This window comes from Manis javanica, chromosome 15 (assembly GCF_040802235.1).
Source record: "Manis javanica isolate MJ-LG chromosome 15, MJ_LKY, whole genome shotgun sequence".
Classification (NCBI taxonomy): domain Eukaryota; kingdom Metazoa; phylum Chordata; class Mammalia; order Pholidota; family Manidae; genus Manis; species Manis javanica.
The window spans coordinates 87630004-87648272 of record NC_133170.1 but is presented as its reverse complement, the minus strand read 5'-3'; the positions used below and the strand labels follow the sequence as shown (position 1 = coordinate 87648272).

General features: G+C 43.9%; 1 protein-coding gene and 1 long non-coding RNA gene across 2 annotated transcripts in view; one reads left to right on the top strand and one right to left on the bottom strand.

The window, feature by feature from the left end:
- Positions 1-18269, top strand: part of LOC140846511 (uncharacterized) — a 116772-nt gene that overhangs the window by 37396 nt on the left and 61107 nt on the right. The window lies entirely within an intron of this gene.
- LOC140846502 (uncharacterized) overlaps positions 1-18269 on the bottom strand; it is a 33126-nt gene that overhangs the window by 7366 nt on the left and 7491 nt on the right. The window contains exons 2-4 of the mRNA XM_073223083.1: positions 10805-10880; positions 10335-10461; positions 9939-10037 (exon numbers count right to left, since the gene is read on the bottom strand). Coding sequence (XP_073079184.1) covers positions 9939-10037; positions 10335-10461; positions 10805-10852 — 274 coding nt within the window. The 5' untranslated portion in view covers positions 10853-10880. The remainder of the gene's footprint in view (positions 1-9938; positions 10038-10334; positions 10462-10804; positions 10881-18269) is intronic.

Sequence of the window (18269 nt, the reverse complement as noted above, 5' to 3'; positions counted from 1 at the left end):
ACGAAGACATGTGATAATTAAAATGGCAAAGATCAAGGATAAGGCAGACTTTCAAAAGTACCTAGAGAGAGAAAAAAGATCACATAAAAGGAAAGCCCACCAGGCTAGCTTCAGATTTCTCAACAGAAACATTACAGGCCAGAAGGGAGTGGCATTGATATATTCAATGCAATGAAGCACAAGGGACTTCAACCAAGAATACGCTACCCAGCAAGGCTAAAATTTAAATTTGAAGGAGGGATTAAACATTTTCAGATATGCAAAAGCTGACAGAATTCACCTTCCACAAACTACCTCTACACTGCATTTTGAAGGGACTGCTATAGATGGAAGTATTCCAAAGGCTAAATACCTGTCACCAGAGGGAATAAAACCACAGGAAATAAAGCAGAACAATTAATCACTAAGCAGACACAGAATCCAATCAACTAGCTGCAAACTAATTCAAGGAGCAGACAAAGAGTACCGAATATGATACCTAACATACAAAGAATGGAGGTGGAAGAAAAAGGAGGAAAAAAAAGAACGTTTAGGTTGTGTTTGTTATAGCATACTGAGTTAAATTAGACTGTGAGATGCTAGGGTTATTACCCTTGAATTTTTGGTAACCACAAATTTAAATCCCGTAATGGCAATAAGTACATACCTACCGATAACCACCGCAAATAGGAATGGTCTGCATGCAGTAATCAAAAGATATTGAGTCACTGAATAGATAAAAGAAACAAGACCCATCTATGTGCTGCCTATGAGAGACTCACCTCAAACCCAAAGACATACACACATTGAAAGTAAAGGGATGGAAAAAGATACTTCATGGAACTAATAGGGAGAAAATTGCAGGACTTGCACTACTTGTATCAGACAATATAGTCTTCAAAAGAAAGAAAGTAACAGGAGACAAAGAAAGACATTACATAATGATAAAGGTGTCAATCCAACAAGAGGGTATAACCGTTATAAATATCTATGCCCCCAACAGATGAGAACCTACATATGCGAAACAAATACTAACAGAATTAATGGGGCAAACAGAATGCAATGCATTCGTTTTAGGAGACTTCAACACACCACTCACTCCAAAGGACTGATAACCAGACAGAAAATAAGAGACACAGGCACTGAACAACATTTCAGAACACATGGACCTAACAGACATCTACAGAACTCTACACCCAAAAGCAGCAGAATACATATTCTTCTCAAGTGCACACACATCTTTATCAAGAATGCATACAGTAGGCCACAAAAAATGCCTCACTAAATTCAAAAACATTGAAATTCTACCAACCAGCTTCTCAGACCACAAAGCTTTGAAACTACAAAGAAATTACACAAAGAAATTACAAAGGAGGCTTACTAACATGCTAGAAAGAAAATCAATGGATCAATGACCAAATGAAAACAGAGATCAAGCAATATATGGAGACAAATGGCAACAGTGATTCAACACCACAAAATTTCTGCAGTGCAATGAAGGCCGTGCTAAGAAGGAAGTATATTTCAATACAGGCCTACATCACGAAAGAAGAACAATCCAATATGAACAGTCTAAGCTCACAATTAATGAAACTAGGGAAAGAACAAATGAGACCAAAAGTCAGTAGAAGGAGGGACATAATAAAGATTGGAGCAGAAATAAATAAAATCAAGAAGAATAAAACAATAGAAAGAGTCAGTGAAAGCAGGAGCTGGTTCTTCAAGAAAATAAACAAAACAGATCAACCCCTAGCTAGACTTACCGAGAAAAACAGACTCTACACACAGACACAGAAACAGAAATGAGAACGGAAAAATCGCCACAGACACCACAGAAATAGAATTATAAGAGAACACTATGAAAAATTATATGCTGACAAACTGGATAACCCAGAAGAAACTTTCAAGAAAAATACAACCTTCCAAGGTTGACCCAGGAAGAAACAGAAAATCAGAATAGACCAATTACTAGCAAGGAAATTGAATTGGTAATGAAAAAACCACGTAAGAACAAAATCCCTGGAGCAGATGGTTTCACTGCTGAATTTTATCCAACATTTGTGAAGACCTAATACTCATCCTCCTTAAAGTTTTCCAAAGAGCAGAAGAGGAGGAAATACTCACAAAGTCACTCTATTAGGCCAGCATCACACTAACAATTAAACCAGGCAAAGACAGCACAAAAAAGGAAAATTAGAGACCACTATCCCTGATGAACACAGAAGCAAAAATACTCAACAAAATATTAGTAAATTATATTCAAAAATACATCAAAAAGATCATGCATCATGATCAAGTAGGATTTATTCCAGGGGTGCAAGGATGGTACAACATTCGAAACATCCATCAACATCATTCACCACATCAAGAAACAGGAGGACAAAAACCACATGATCATCTCTATAGACCCTGAAAAAGCAATTGACAAAATTCAACATCCATTCATGATATAAACTCTCAACAAAATGGGTATACAGGGCTAGTATCTCAACATAACACAGGTCATATGTGAGAAACCCACAGCCAACATCATACTTAATAGAGGGATGATGAAAGCTTTTCCTGTAAGATTGGGAACAAGACAAGAATGCCAACACTCCCCACTTCTGTTCAACAGAGTACTGAAGGTCCTAGACATGGCATTCAGAAAACACAAAGAAATAAAAGGCACCCAGATTGGAAGGAAGACTTCAACACACCACTCACTCCAAAGGATAGATCCACCGGGCAGAAAATAAGTAACGACACACGGGCATTGAACAACACACTAGAAGAGATGAACCTAACAGACATCTATAAAACTCTACATCCAAAAGCAACAGGATATACATTCTTCTCAAGTGCACATGGAACATTCTCCAAAATAGACCACATACTAGGCCAGAAAAAGCGCCTCAGCAAAATCCAAAATATTGAAATTCTACCAACCAGTTTTTCAGACCACAAAGGTATAAAAGTAGAAATAAATTCTACAAAGAAAACAAAAAGGCTCACAAACACATGGAGGTTTAACAACATGCTCCTAAATAATCAATGGATCAACAAACAAATTAAAATAGAGATCAAGGAATATATAGAAACAAATGACAACAACAACACAAAGCCCCAACTTCTGTGGGACGCAGTGAAAGCAGTCTTAAGAGGAAAGTATATAGCAATCCAGGCATATTAGAAGAAGGAAGAACAATCCCAAATGAATAGTCTAACATCACAATTATCAAAATTGGAAAAACAAGAACAAATGAGGCCTAAAGTCAGCAGAAGGAGGGACATAATAAAGATCAGAGAAGAAACAAACAAAATTGAGAAGAATAAAACAATAGGAAAAATCAATGAAACCAAGAGCTGGCTCTTTGACAAAACAAACAAAATAGATAAGCCAAACTAATTAAGAGAAAAAGAGAATTAACAGAAATCAACAGAATCAGAAATGAGAATGGAAAAATCACGACACACTCCACAGAAATATTAAGAATTATTGAAGACTACTATGAAAACCTATATGGCAACAAGCTGGAAAACCTAGAAGAAATGGACAACTTCCTAGAAAAATACAACCTTCCAAGACTGACCAAGGAAGAAACACAAAAGTTAAACAAACCAATTATGAGCAAAGAAATGAAAACGGTAATCTAAAAACTACCCAAGAACAAAACACCAGGGCCGGACGGATTTACCTCAGAATTTTATCAGACAGACAGAGAATACATAATACCCATTCTCCTTAAAGTTTTCCAAAAAATAGAAGAGGAGGGAATACTCCCAAACTCATTCTATGAAGCCAACATCACCCAAACACCAAAACCAGGCAAAGACCCCACCAAAAAAGAAAATTACAGACCAATATCCCTGATGAATGTAGATGCAAAAATACTTAATAAAATGTTAGCAACTCGAATTCAAAACTATATCAAAAGGATCATACACCATGACCAAGTGGGATTCATCCCAGGGATGCAAGGATGGTACAACATTCGAAAATCCATCAACATCATCCACCACATCAACAAAAAGAATGACAAAAACCACATGATCATCTCCATAGATGCTGAAAAAGCATTTGACAAAATTCAACATCCATTCATGATAAAAACTCTCAGCAAAATGGGTATAGAGGGCAAGTACCTCAACATAATAAAGGCCATATATCATAAACCCATAGCCAGCATTATACTGAAAGGCAAGAAGCTGAAAGCTTTTCCTCTGAGATCGGGAACTAGACAGGGATGCCCACTCTCCCCACTGCTATTTAACATAGTACTGGAGGTCCTAACCACGGCAATCAGACAAAATAAAGAAATACAAGATATTCAGATTGGTAAAGAAGTTAAATTGTCACTATTTGCAGATGACATGATAGTACAGAAAAAACCCTAAAGACTCCACCCCAAAACTACTACAACTGGTATCAGCATACAGCAAAGTTGCAGGATACAAAATTAACACACAGAAATCTATAGCTTTCCTATGCACTAACAATGAACCAATAGAAAGAGAAATCAGGAAAACAATTCCATTCACAATTGCATCAAAAAGAATAAAATACCTAGGAATAAATCTAACCAAAGAAGTGAATGACCTATACTCTAAAAACCACAAGTCACTCTTAAGAGAAATTAAATGGGACACTAACAGATGGAAACTCATCCCATGCTTGTGGCTAGGTAGAATCAATATCGTCAAAATGGCCATGCTGCCCAAAGCAATATGCAGATTTGATGCAATCCATATCAAATTATCAGCAACATTCATCAATGAACGGGAACAAATAATTCAAAAATTCATATGGAAACACCAAAGACCCCGAATAGCCAAAGCAATCCTGAGAAAGAAGAATAAAGTAGGGGGGATCTCACTCCCCAACTTCAAGCTCTACTATAAACCCACAGTAATCAAGACAATTTGGTACTGGCACCAGAACAGAGCCACAGACCAGTGGAACACACTAGAGACTCCAGACATTAACCCAAACATATATGGTCAATTAATATTTGATAAAGGCTCCATAGACATACAATGGTGAAATGACAGTCTCTTCAACAGATGGAGCTGGCAAAACTGGACAGCTACATGTAGGAAAATGAAACTGGACCATTGTCTAACCCCATATACAAAAGTAAATTCAAAATGGATCAAAGACCTGAATGTAAGTCATGAAACCATTAAACTTGTGGAAAAAAACATAGACAAAAACCTCTTAGACATAAACATGAGTGACCTCTTCTTGATCATATCTCCCCGGGCAAGGAAAACAACAGCAAAAATGAACAAGTGGGACTATATTAAGCTCAAAAGCTTCTGTACAGCAAAAGACACCATCAATAGAACAAAAAGAAACCCTACAGTATGGGAGAATATATTTATAAATGACAGATCCGATAAAGGCTTGACGTCCAAATTGTATAAAGAGCTCACATGACTCAGCAATCAAAAATCAAATAATCCAATTAATAAATGGGCAGAGGAACTGAACAGACACTTCTCCAAAAAAGAAATACAGATGGCCAACAGACACATGAAAAGATGCTCCACATCACTAATTATCAGAGAAATGCAAATTAAAACTACAATGAGGTATCACCTCACACAAGTAAGGATGGCTGCCATCCAAAAGACAAACAACAACAAATGTTGGTGAGGCTGTGGAGAAAGGGGAACCCTCCTACACTGCTGGTGGGAATGTAAATTAGTTCAACCATTGTGGAAAGCAGTATGGAGGTGCATCAAAATGCTCAAAACAGACTTACCACTTGACCCAGGAATTCCACTCCTAGGAATTTACCCTAAAAACACAGCAATCAAGTTTGAGGACAGATGCACCCCAATGTTTATCGCAGCACTATTTAGAATAGCCAAGAATTGGAAGCAACCTAAATGTCCATCGGTAGATGAATGGATAAAGAAGATGTGGTACAAATACACAATGGAATACTACTCAGGCATAAGAAGAGGGCAAATCCTACCATTTGCAACAACATGGATGGAGCTGGAGGGTATTATGCTCAGTGAAATCAGCCAAGCGGAGAAAGAGAAATACCAAATGATTTCACTCATCCGTGGAGTATAAGAACAAAGGAAAAACAGAACGAACAAAAGAGCAGCAGAATCACAGAACCCAAGAATGGACTAACAGGTACCAAAGGAATAGGGACTGGGGAGGATGGGTGGGTAGGGACGGATAAGTGGGGGGAGAAGGGGCGTATTAAGATTAGCATGCATGGGGGGTTGGGAGAAAGGGGAGGGCTGTACAACACAGAGAAGACAAGTAGTGATTGTACAACATTTTGCTATGCTGCTGGACAGTGACTGTAAAGGGGCTTATGGGGGGACCTGGTATAGAGGAGAGCCTAGTAATCATAATATTCTTCATATAAGTGCAGATTAAAGATAACAAAAAAAAAGAAAGAATGAAAACGGGGATTACTCCCTGATAGGATAAAACTAACTGTAAATCAATGATTAATGCATGCTTTAAATATCCTTAATTTTGATCACTTAAAGGGTATCAGATGATCAGCTATGGATGTACACTTTTCTGATAATATTCCTTTCTCTTAAAAAGAAAAAAAGCAATTCCAGTGTGGTAACCTCCAATGAGTTCTACACAATGGTATAAAGGGCATATCAAAGTGTGGGCAAAGGGTCTGTTTGTGTTTATACAGAGGATCAAAGCCTAATTTGGCTACCCAGAAAATGAACTAAGATACGATATGAAGAAGAACTTCCAACATCAGCACTCTCTGGAAGACTCATACCAGGAGATGATCATCAAAAAACCTCCACAAAGATCCAGGCGATGCTGCAGTTGTAGCTGCATCCATCCCACCGTTTCCTGGACTTGCCATTGGAATGAAGAAGGAGATATCTAAGCTGGCCTGTCCTTTCAGTAAAACAACAAAGTTGACTGGATCTATACTGTTGGAACTCAACCAAGAATTAGGAGAAGTGCAAGTTGTAGTGCTCCAAAATCTTACAATTACAGACTATCTACTGTTAAAAGAACATATGGGATGTGAACAGTTCCCAGGAATGGGTTGTTTTAATTTATCTGATTTCTCTCAGACTGTTCAAGTACAGTTGGACAACACCCATCATATCATAGACAAATTTTCACAAATGCCTAGGCTGCCTAAATGGTTTTCTTGGCTGCACTGGAGATGGATGGTAATTATAGATTTGCTTTCGTTATGTAACTATATTCCTATTATGTTAATATGTGTGCACAAGTTAGTTAGTAGTTTAAAACCTATACATGCTTATGTTACTCTACAAGAAGATATGTCAAAGAAATAATCAATCCTCCCATGTTTTCTTCCATCTGCTACCTCCATAGCTTTTCTTCTTTCTTTCTTATTACAACCCTTAAATAGAATTCGTGCCTCATATCGAATTTACCGAGTATCATAATTCCTCCAGGTGGTAAAGATACCTCGACACAAATGCTGGGCATAGAAGCCACAGGGCATAAATCTGCAAACAAGTAAAAAGCTAACCTTTTCAAACAATATGGCTTCTCTCCACTTACCAACTTTACATCTCCCTGTATGGCCCCGGAAGATGACTGGTTAGCCAGAGACGGGTAAGATTCCTCAAGGGAGGAACAACCTAATACAGGCACAGTCGCAGGAGGGCCATCAGGTGAGAAACTGGGGAACAACAGTGGTGAGGCTAAGAACCTCACCCCCCCAACCGTTTTGAGAGAAAGCTCCTGCATCCGTGGATGTTTTATTGCCCTTGTCTAGCTCGGATTACCACATAGTCTACATCCACACACATGATCGTCTACATTTGCTCTCTTACAACAGTAAACTATGTTTTCAACTTTATCTTGCATCTACCTACCACTTCAGCATTTTGCTAAAAATAAATATAATAATAATAAAGGGAGAAATGTGGGATCCACATATAAATCAAGTATAAAAATCAAATGAATATTCATATTTGACCTGATGGTTTATAGTTCATAATGCGTGATCGAAAGTTTCTGTGATGGCTGCCCTTGTACTGTTCACCATGTAATAACTTATTCACTACATAAAAATTTGTTCACCATGTAAGAACTTGTTCGTTATGCTTCAGAAGATTAGAGACTGATGAGAATTAGGCTTGAGATGGATTAATGATTGTGCATTGAGCATTGACCCGCCTATACAGAATTTTATTGTTGTTAACAACCATTTGATCAGTAAATGACAGATGTCCTCTCAAAAAAAAAAAAAAAGGAATCCTACCATTTGCAACCAGGTCGATGGAGGTGGAGAGTATTATGCTCACTGAAATAAGTCAGGCGGGGAAAGGAAAATACCAAATGAGCTCCCTCATTTGTGGAGTATAACAAGAAAGCAAAACTTAAGGAACAAAACAGACTCACACATGCGAAGATGGGACTAATGGATACCAAACGGGAGGGGTGGGGGATGGCAGGTAGGGTGGGACAGAGAAGTGGATTGTGCAGCATGATGATTAGTGAACACACTGTGTGTGGGGTCACGGGGTAGACAGTGTAGCGCAGAGACCAGAAGGGACTCCGGCATCTTAGTACACTGATGGACAATGACTGCAATGGGGTGTTTGGGGGAAATCGTTAATAAGGGTGAATGTTGTAACCACATTGTCATTCTTGTGAAACCTTCATAAGAGTGTCTATCAATTGATATCTTAACAAAACATAAAATAAATAACAGACACATGGTACAAAAACATGTTAAATAATTTATGCTATCAAAAAGTAATCTAATGAACCGTACTATTAAGATCAGAATAGAGTAAGTGTTACTAGATTCTGGAGATGAAAGGATAGGAAGACCATGACTTGCTTCAAAATAATCGAGATGTGGAAGAAGAGGGTGAGAGTGGGAGGAGGCAGGACTGCCCCCAAGAGAGTGGAGCAGGGAGACAGGCCCACAGAGCTCATCAGATCAGGGCTATTTCACGTCAGGTCGCCTGTACACAAAGAACAAGGCACTAAAAAAATGACCATGATCACACAGGGACAGATGGATTCACTGGGGAGAAACACAATAGATGTCATACAATAGAAGACTTAAAATCCGTCTCTCAAATGCGGGACGGATAGTACAAACTGACCGACTCCTGCCAAACAAACTGGTAAAGACGTATAAGTAGAGAAACGACAACAATCTACAGGATGTGTTCACGGCCGAGGCTCAGCGAGGATTCCTGCAGCAGGACACAAGGAGACTTCCAAGCACATGGCAATGGCAGCCACCTCAAAATGAGTCGGCTACCACGCTCCCCAAGAGGGGCCTAGGGATCAGGAAGGACAGACGAAGCCGAAAACCAACACCCTCAGCATAACCAGAAGACACCCCACAAATTCACACTTGTCCACAGCCAAGGAAGGGGCATCAGATCTCAGCAGAATCTCCCGTGATCCCACCACAAGGGCCTGGGGGAGGGAGGCCCAGGAAGTACTGGGCACACAGGAGACGGGAACAGGGGGCCCAAAGGGGAACCCCCATTGCTCCAAGACAGCACGTCCAGGCGACAGGTGAAAGAACCGTGACAAGCAGACCCCATGGTGCCCACCTCCAGACAGCAGACACCCGAACGCAGTGCCTCTGGGTCACAAGAGGGAAAAGGAAGGAGAAGTGGCCCCAGAGACAATGGTGGCAAGAAGAAGAGGTGCAAGATGGGACACACGGGGCCCTGCAGGACAGTAACACAGACAAGACACTCCACTGCTGCCTCAGAGAGCCGGGTCAGCAAGGCCACAGAGGGAAAGCCTACTGGGGAGAAGGAGGGCTTCCTGCAGTCGGAAGGTGTCTGGGCACCCAGGACACCCCCTCACTCATCCAAGATGATGGGGTGGGAGGGAGGCAGGGCCAGGCAGCCCCAGCAGCCGCGGTGCAGGAGGACAGCTTCCTGCCAGGGCCTCTTAGGAGCCGCACCTGCCCTGCAAGGCCGAAGGCCAGTGTCCACCCGGAGGCTCCCCTCACCTGGATGGGGGCCTGGACAGTGTCTCCTCTCTTCCCTCCAGGGCTCTTCCCCTCGCTCCAGCCACGTGATGAGATCCGGTTTACAACAGGGAATTCCTGCTTAGCGGGACAAAGGAGCAGGTCAGTCTTAATTATAGGCTCAAGGGGCTATTTGCTGGCATGGCAGTGGTCCTGGCTCAGACCGACAGTGGCGTGACCTGTCTCCTGAGCTTGGAGTAGAGGCTGGGGTGAAGTGCCCCACCCGGGGAGCGAAGCCTCCCAGGGGGGCAGTGCAAGTACTACAGGCCCTGCCCATCCCCAGGGTAGCAGGAAGCTGAGCACCTGCTTCTCAGTGGGAGACCAGGAAGAGTAAGGATCAAAGGGGTCAAAACAGCCCTGAGGGGAGACCCAGCTCACCCAGCGACACCAGGTGGCTGAAGTTCTCCAGCATCACGTGTCTGTACAGGGTCCTCTGCGCAGGGCTCAGCAGCTCCCATTCCTTCTGCGTGAAATCCACAGCCACATCCTCAAACGTCACAAAAGCCTGCAACACAAACCCAGGCCTGCTCACCAGGAGGCTGCGAGCCACAGCCTGGCCATGTGTGGGCAAGATGGCTGCATCCGTCCCCCAGCTTTGCAGGCGACCACCGGGTGCCAGACCTTCCACACTGCAGGCGGTGGTTCCCAGGGGCAGCCTGAGACGGACAGCACGTCTGCCCTCCTCCTCAGCCCGAGGACCTGCCTCGTCCTGCGGTGGCTGATCAGGCAGGTCACCTCCCCTAGAAGGCTGCTGCCTTGGCACTGTACCAACGAGGCAGCCACCAGGGCAAGTGAAGGGGTGGGTCTGTCCTGTGATAGCAAAGATGGGACATCTGGTACCGTCTCACCTCTCTGCCGGTCTTCCAGGGTCCCAGGGCCGCATTCCTGCTCTCCATGGAGAAGGTAAGCCCTCGGAGGGCTGCTCTGTGGGGAGGGAAGAGAATAAGAGGGTGCGTGGGTGCACCTGCTCCGTGTGAGGCAGGGCTGACCCTCACAGTGGGGAGTAGTCATGGGCACCAGCACGGCCACCTCCAGTGTCCTGACAGGGGCAGAGGGAGCCAGGCTACCTGCTGGCTCATCTCCAAGCTGAGGCCTGGGCGAGAGGCTTCAGTGCCACGGGAGCTGAGTGAGGATTTCTTACCATGCTCAGTGAGTGAGAGACGGCCTTGGGACCCCCCAGGGGAGCTCCTGCCTCTCAGGTCAGGTCCCAGAGCTCCAGGGGGCCTCATGACGGCTCTAGCGCCTCTCCCAGCCTCAGGCTCCATGTGCTTAAGTAACCACAGGGCGCAGACCAGAGGCCACCGGTACATGGTGTTGGCAGGATGCACAGCATGCTGCTAACCTCATACTGAAGCCCAGGGGGAGACGCGGGCAGGTAACGAGGGGGGGTTCCCGGTATAGAAGCAATATCCCAAACCAGGGCAACCGCAGCCAGCCAGGTCACCCCCAGAACCTCTCCCACATTTGAGGGGTGTGGCAGCCTGTGTCTGCAGAGCTGATGGCAGGTCACACTGTGGAGGGCTTGGGGGCTTCTGATCAGAGGTGACCAGGCAGAGGCTTCCCCCCAGGACTGCTTCTCACAGCGCCTGGCCTACCTCCACCCCTCATACACTCAAGGTTGGGGGCCAAGCCTGGGGCCCAGCGGACAAATCAGTATTGGAACAGTTCCCAGTATCTCAACGCACCATCAGCACGGGAGGCGGCTGAGCTGCAGTGAACAAGAAGCCCTAAGACACAGAGTCGGCCTCACGTGCGGGAGCCGCTGCCATCTGGGTCCTGGTGCAGCAAAGCACCTGTGGGCACTTTACCGGGAGTCGGTGTGATCCGAACATGAGCCGGTCAGAAGGTGACACTGAAGAGTCATTAAACAATACGGCCACACATGGTGGCATTACAATGGGGCAACGGGTCCACAGAGGCTCGTCATACCGTCCTTTCACAATTTGTATTTTAAAAAATAACAGCGAAAATATGGTAATTTAACTGTCAAAGTGCAGAGCAAAACGATGTCATTAGAACGTTCTCCATATTGAGAAATACAGGCCTGGGTAACCGAAGGGGCCACGTGCTGGAGAGAGAATCCGAGCACTGGGCGGCGTACTAGCTTAGAGAGACTTAACAAGACATCGTGTAGAACTGGTCAGAGGGAAAGCATTGAAATCCCCTATGTTCTGTATGGGTAATCAAAAAGATTTTTTAACATTTCTTCTTGTGATTTCTTTATACAGACTTTTTATACCCCCTCTGTTGCATGTCTATGTACTCAAAAGTCCCAACGTTATGCTCCTCTATGTACTTTCAAGTTTAAATATTTTATGTTATCTGCAGTCTAAGTCACTTTTTATTTCCTCTTCTCATTATTTGTTGCCAGGTCACAGAAATTCAAGTGATTTTTAAAAACCTGATTTTGGATCTTGTGAAGTTCTAAGTTCTCTTCTTAGTACAAGTAGTTCTATGATAGATCCCTTACGAGATATACTGTAGGAGAGCCAGGGAGAGGCTTTTACTTAGAAATAAAGTGAGAGGACAGACCTCCGGGCTCAGTACAGGAGGGGACGAGAGCCCCCCCCTTTAGATATTTTCTAAGTACACAACAATGTCTTCTGGGAATAAAGACAGCCGAACGTTTTCTCAGTGCTTATGCCTCTTTTTCCTTGTTTGCCCCACTAGATATTCTAGTATAACGCTGAGTGAGGGTGGGGAAGGCTGGACGGAAACGCTCGTCCCTCATCTTCCAGGAGGGCACCTCACCACTCACGCACGCCTTTGCTGCTTCCCACCCGCAGGCACTGAGCTATTACTGTGCTATGTAGAGGGCACGGCCCGGCGCTCTCAGCGGAGTGAGACGCACTACCTACTGCCGGGAGGACAAGCCGGTAATAAACCCTTTCACCCCCAGAATGATCTACTCTCATTTCTTTGGTCACTGAATCCATTGTGAACTTGTCTGAGGCAGGACGCCCAGCAAGACAACTCCATTAAAGTGGCAAACTGAACTGGCTTCTGGAAATTAAGTCTCTGTCCCCTCTTGGGTATGAACTCCACGTGGCCAGAGTATATGATCCTGTGCATGTGCTGCAGGACTCCATCTGCTAACGTTTGGTGAGCCTCTCTGACAGCCTCTGGGCTGATGCCTCACATGAAGGAGCATGAGGGGTGTTACAGAAACGCCCCCCAAATCCTGAGAAGTAACGTGTGCACAGACATTTCTTAAAATGCAACAATACAGGGGCAGAATAAATTTTATGATGCTTTACAGATTCTGTGTCTCTTAGAAATTGAAGGTGTGTGGCCGCTCTGCACTGAGCAAGTCCACTGGCACCACTTTCCCTACAGCACTGGCTCACTCATGCCTCTGGGTCACATTTGGCAATTCTCACGTTATTTCACACTTTTCATCGTTCTCCTATTTGTTAGGTGACCGGTGATCTTTGATGTTGCCACTGTAGTGCTTTGGGTGCCCCCTCACTGCACCCACGAGATGGCAGAGTCCATCAGGGGGCGTCCCGAGGGCTGTGCTCACTGGCGGTCCCGTCCCTCTCCCTCTGCTCAGGCCTCCCTGTCCCCTCACACACAGCAATGTACAAATAAGGCCAACGGGTTACCCGACAGTGGCCTCTAAGTGTTCCAGTTAAAGGTCACCTGTCTGTCTTGTAAACTGAAAAGCTAGAGAAGATTCAGATGAGGGAGGAGGGCATGTCAGAGGCCAAGATGGGCTGAGAACGAGCCCTTTTCACTGAAGACTGAGCCCAGTTCTCTAGGTATGAACACACAGAAAAGGTTCATGAGGGCAGCAGTGCTCCTCCACTGAGCCCCCATTTGAAAAGATGAAACAGCGTGTGGACGATATGGGGAAAGTTTCGCTGGTCTGGACAGGAGACCAAACCAGCCACAACATTCCCTAAGACGAAAGCCTGACCCAGAGCGAGACCCTCAGTCTCTCCAATCCTACGGAGCTCAGAGATGTGAGGAAGCTGCAGAAGAAAGGGCTGAAGCCGGCAGAGGTTGCCTGATGCAGTTTAAGGAGAGGAACCACCTCTGTAACATAAAAGTGCAGGGAAAGGGGCAGTGCAGATGGTGAAGCGGCACAAGATCTTTTCCGACAACTTCCAGCTGCGATCGCTGACGACGGGGGTACACTAAACAACAGGCTTGTAGTGTAGACAAGGCAGCCTTGCATTGGAAGATGTCATCTAGGACCGTGATAGCTGGAGATCGGAAGGCAGTCCGTTTGCAAACCTTCAGAGGACAGGCTGGCTCTCTTGTGAGGGGCTAATGCAGCTGGTGACTTTACGTTCAAGCCCATGCCCATTTGCCATTCTGAAAATCCTAGGGTCCTGGAAATTATGCTACATTTAGAAAAGATTCCTTCCAAATTTTACTTCTTCACAATGCAGCTGGGCACATAAGAGCGCTCACGGAGGTGTACTCTAAGGTGAACACTTGCAGGCTTGCTTACACATCCACTGGATGCAGCCCTTGGATTAAAAAGCAGTTTTGGGTTTTAAGTCTTATTATAGAAGAAGCACATTTCATAAAGGTCCAGCTGCCGTAGACGGCAATTGCTCTCAGGGATCTGGGCAGAGGAAAGTGAAAATTACTGAAAAGGATTCTCCCTTCTAGGTGTTATTGTAAGAATACTCAGGATTCCTGGAAAGAGGACAAAATATTGACATTTACAGACGTTTGGAAGAAGCTGTGCCTAAATTTTGCAAGTGACCTCAAGTGGTTCAAGACTACAGGGGAGGAAGTAACTATAAATGTGGTGCGAACTACAAGAGACCTAGGTCTCCAAGTAAGGCCTCAAGAGGGGACTGGATCACTAGAATCACAGCATAAACTTTAATGGACAAGCAGATGCTTTTTAGGCACGAACAAAGAGCTCTCTTGGGGTGGAATCTACCTGTGGTGCAGATGTCATCAGGGTAGCTGAAATGACAGAGAAAGATTTAGAATATTTTATAACCTTAGATGAAAATGCAGCAGGACAGTTTGTGACACTACTATTGTGAAAGTTCTGGTGTGGGTAAAATGCAATCGATGTGCGTCCCAAGCTAGAGAGAAATCGTTTGTGAAATACAAAATGGGACACAATAAAGATCAGAACATAATATAATAGAGAAATTAAAGAACAGGGAAAAAAATGAATGACAACAACTGCTGTGTCTTCAAGAAAATAATCAACATAGATAACTCCCTAGCAGATTTGTCAGGAATAAAAAGAAAGGACACAAATAAAGTCAGAAAGAAAAAGGAGAAATAAACACCACAGAAATTCAAAGAGTTCCATGGAAAATTGTATTCCAGAAAACTGGACAAGCTAGAACACGTGAACTAATTCCCAGAAAAGTACAAACTTCCAAAACTGATATGGAGGAAAGAGAAAAGCTAGACAAATTACCAGTAAAATAAAATTGAATTTTTAATTTAAAAAACCCTCAAAAAATGAAAAGCCAGCTGAATTGTACCAAACACTCAAGGAAACGCTAATACGCATCCTTCCTAAAGCACTGCCAAAATAGAAGAGCAGGGGCTACTTCCAAACCCACTCTATCAGGCCAGCATCACCGTAAAAGCAAAACAAACACATTGCAACAAAACAGCATGAAAGATCAACAGCCATGGTGAACAGAGATGTGAAAATCCTCCACAAAATAATAGAAACCAAATTCAAAAACACAGCAAGAAGACCATCCATCACGACCACGTGCGATTTCTCCCAGGGAATTGAGGAGCAAAAATATTTGCAAATTGACTAACGTGATACACGACATTAATAAAAAAGGCTAAAAATGAAGTGATAATCTCAACAGATATTGAAAAATCACTTGAAACAAATTCAACATCGATTCATGATAACAGCACTCAACAAAATGGATGTACAGAGTGCACACCTCAACGTAAGAAAGGCCACATAACACAACTCCACAGCTAACATCACCTGAATCGGGAAAAGCTGAAATATTTTTCTCCAAGATCAGGAAATAATCAAGTACACTCTTACCACTTTCATTCAACATAGTAGTGCAAGTCCTAGTCATGGCAATCAGAGAAGAGACAGAAGGCTTCCAAATTGGTGAGGAAGAAGGAAAACTGTCACTATTTGCAGATGACATGATATTATACATAGAAAACCCTGGAGACTTCACTAGAACACTGTCAGAAGGAGTAACTGGATCCAGCAAAGTTGCAGGATACAAGATCAATATACAGATATTTGCGGCATTTCTACATACTAACAGTGAACACAAGCAGAAACCAGGAAACCAATTCCATTCGCAACTGCATCAAAAAGAATAAAACACCCAAGAGTCACCTTAACCAAGGAGGTGAAACAGCTGTACTCTGAAAACTGTAAGACACTAAAGAAAGAAATCGAAGAAGCACCAATAAATGGAAATCTCCTCTGTGCTCCTTTATAGAAAGAAATAATATTGTCAAAATGGCCATCCTGCCCAAAGGAATTTACATGGTCAATGCAATCCATTTTGAAACACCAACGGTATTTTCCAGTGAACCACAGAAGACTCCAAAGAGCCAAAGCAATCTGGAGAAAGAAGAACAACGAACGGTGAGAACGGGGGCTTCATGCTCTCTGACTTCAGGCTACAGTACACAAAACACTGTGGTGCTGGCACAGAGCAGGCCCATAGGCCAATGGAACAGAACGCAGAGCCTACAAATAAAGCCACATACATTTGGTCAATTAATACACGACAAAGGAACCACAAGTATACAATGGGGAAAACAGGCAGTGTTGGGAAAGCTGGACAGCTACATGCAAGTGAACGAAACTGGATTATGCTTTAACTGCACAGAAGAGTAAACCCAAAATGCATTAGAGACCTGACTCTAAGACATGGAGCCATGACACGCTTAGAAGAAAACACAGGCACAAGGGTCATATTTATGGTTGCATTACTTAAAAGAGCCAAGTTATAGAAGCAACCAAACTGACAGAAGAACAGATAGACATGCTACATGTAGGCAATGGAGCATGACTGAGCCACAGGAAAGATATCCAGCCACTTGTGACAGGAAGGGTGGACCTGGAGGGTATGATGCTAAGTGAAACGTTACACCAGGCAGAGGAAGAAAACACTATATGACTTCACATATGATACAAAACAAAACGAATAGAATTCACTGCCAGACTCAGAGAAGGGACTGGTGGTTACCATGGGAAGGGAGGGTTTGGGATTGGGGTTGAAGCAGGCGAGGAGGACAGAGGTACAAAAACTCAATCATAACGAAACTAGCGGGGGAGGGAAAGCACAGCATAGAGCATACAGGCCACAGCTCTCTTCTATGTTTCTATGGCGATAGTAAATAGTAGTAATTACACTAGTTGGGGTGAACACTTAATAATGCAGGGAACTGCCAAATCACTACAGTGCAGATCCGAATCCACTGGAATATTATACATCAATTATTCTTCAGTAAAAAATCATGATAAAATTAAACTTTCAGATTTAAAAAATGAAGAATCAAACACTTTTAGAAACACATGAATCTAAAAGCCCAAGACATCCATCCCGCAAACCCCAAGAAGGATGACCCCAGAGAGCCTCACTGAGGTAGCAGAGCCCTCAAGCATGCTGACCGGAGCCAGAGCTGTAAGAACCCAGGGTCGGCAGGAGGAGGAGGTGAGGACAACGGCGGTGCTGGCCACTCGGGGAGAAATCGCCACCGTGAGCGGAAACCTGGGGAGAGAGGGCGCTGCCTGTCACCTGCACTGGCCACAGTCAGTTGTTCCGTCACACCGACAGGGCGGGAGGTGGTTCCCAGTTTGTGGCTCAATCACAGATTCTTAGTATCCTTACAAACATTTAGACAGTTCTGAATAAATGTTTCTCCAAATGCTGAGTGGCCATAAGAACGTTGTCAGTGATTTAAAGAGGTGTTTTTTAATAATATCCACATTACAGTTGTTTTGTGGGGAAAGGGTCCATAGAGCTCCCTACTCCGCTGTCCCCAACGTCTGAATTTTTGGTTATATTTTGAGCACAAATAGAGCCAAGTAGTCAGGTGAGTGGTGGGCGCATCATCTGTCCTCCCGGGCACATGGGTACAACCAGCACAGAAGTAGATTATGGGGAAGAACCCAGAAGGTGGGAGGGAGGGAGTTGGGGGAATATCTGGCAAAGTCGGAGAGAGGGCCCGTCACCTCGTGAAGGAGGAGACGCCTGTCCACATGTGGGAGCTGCACCTTCACCAAGACGCACAAGGAAAGAACAGGAGAGAGAAGTGAAAAGTACCTGGTGAACACGAGACAGTTCTCTTCCCAGGCCTTTCATACTAACGGCCCCGAGC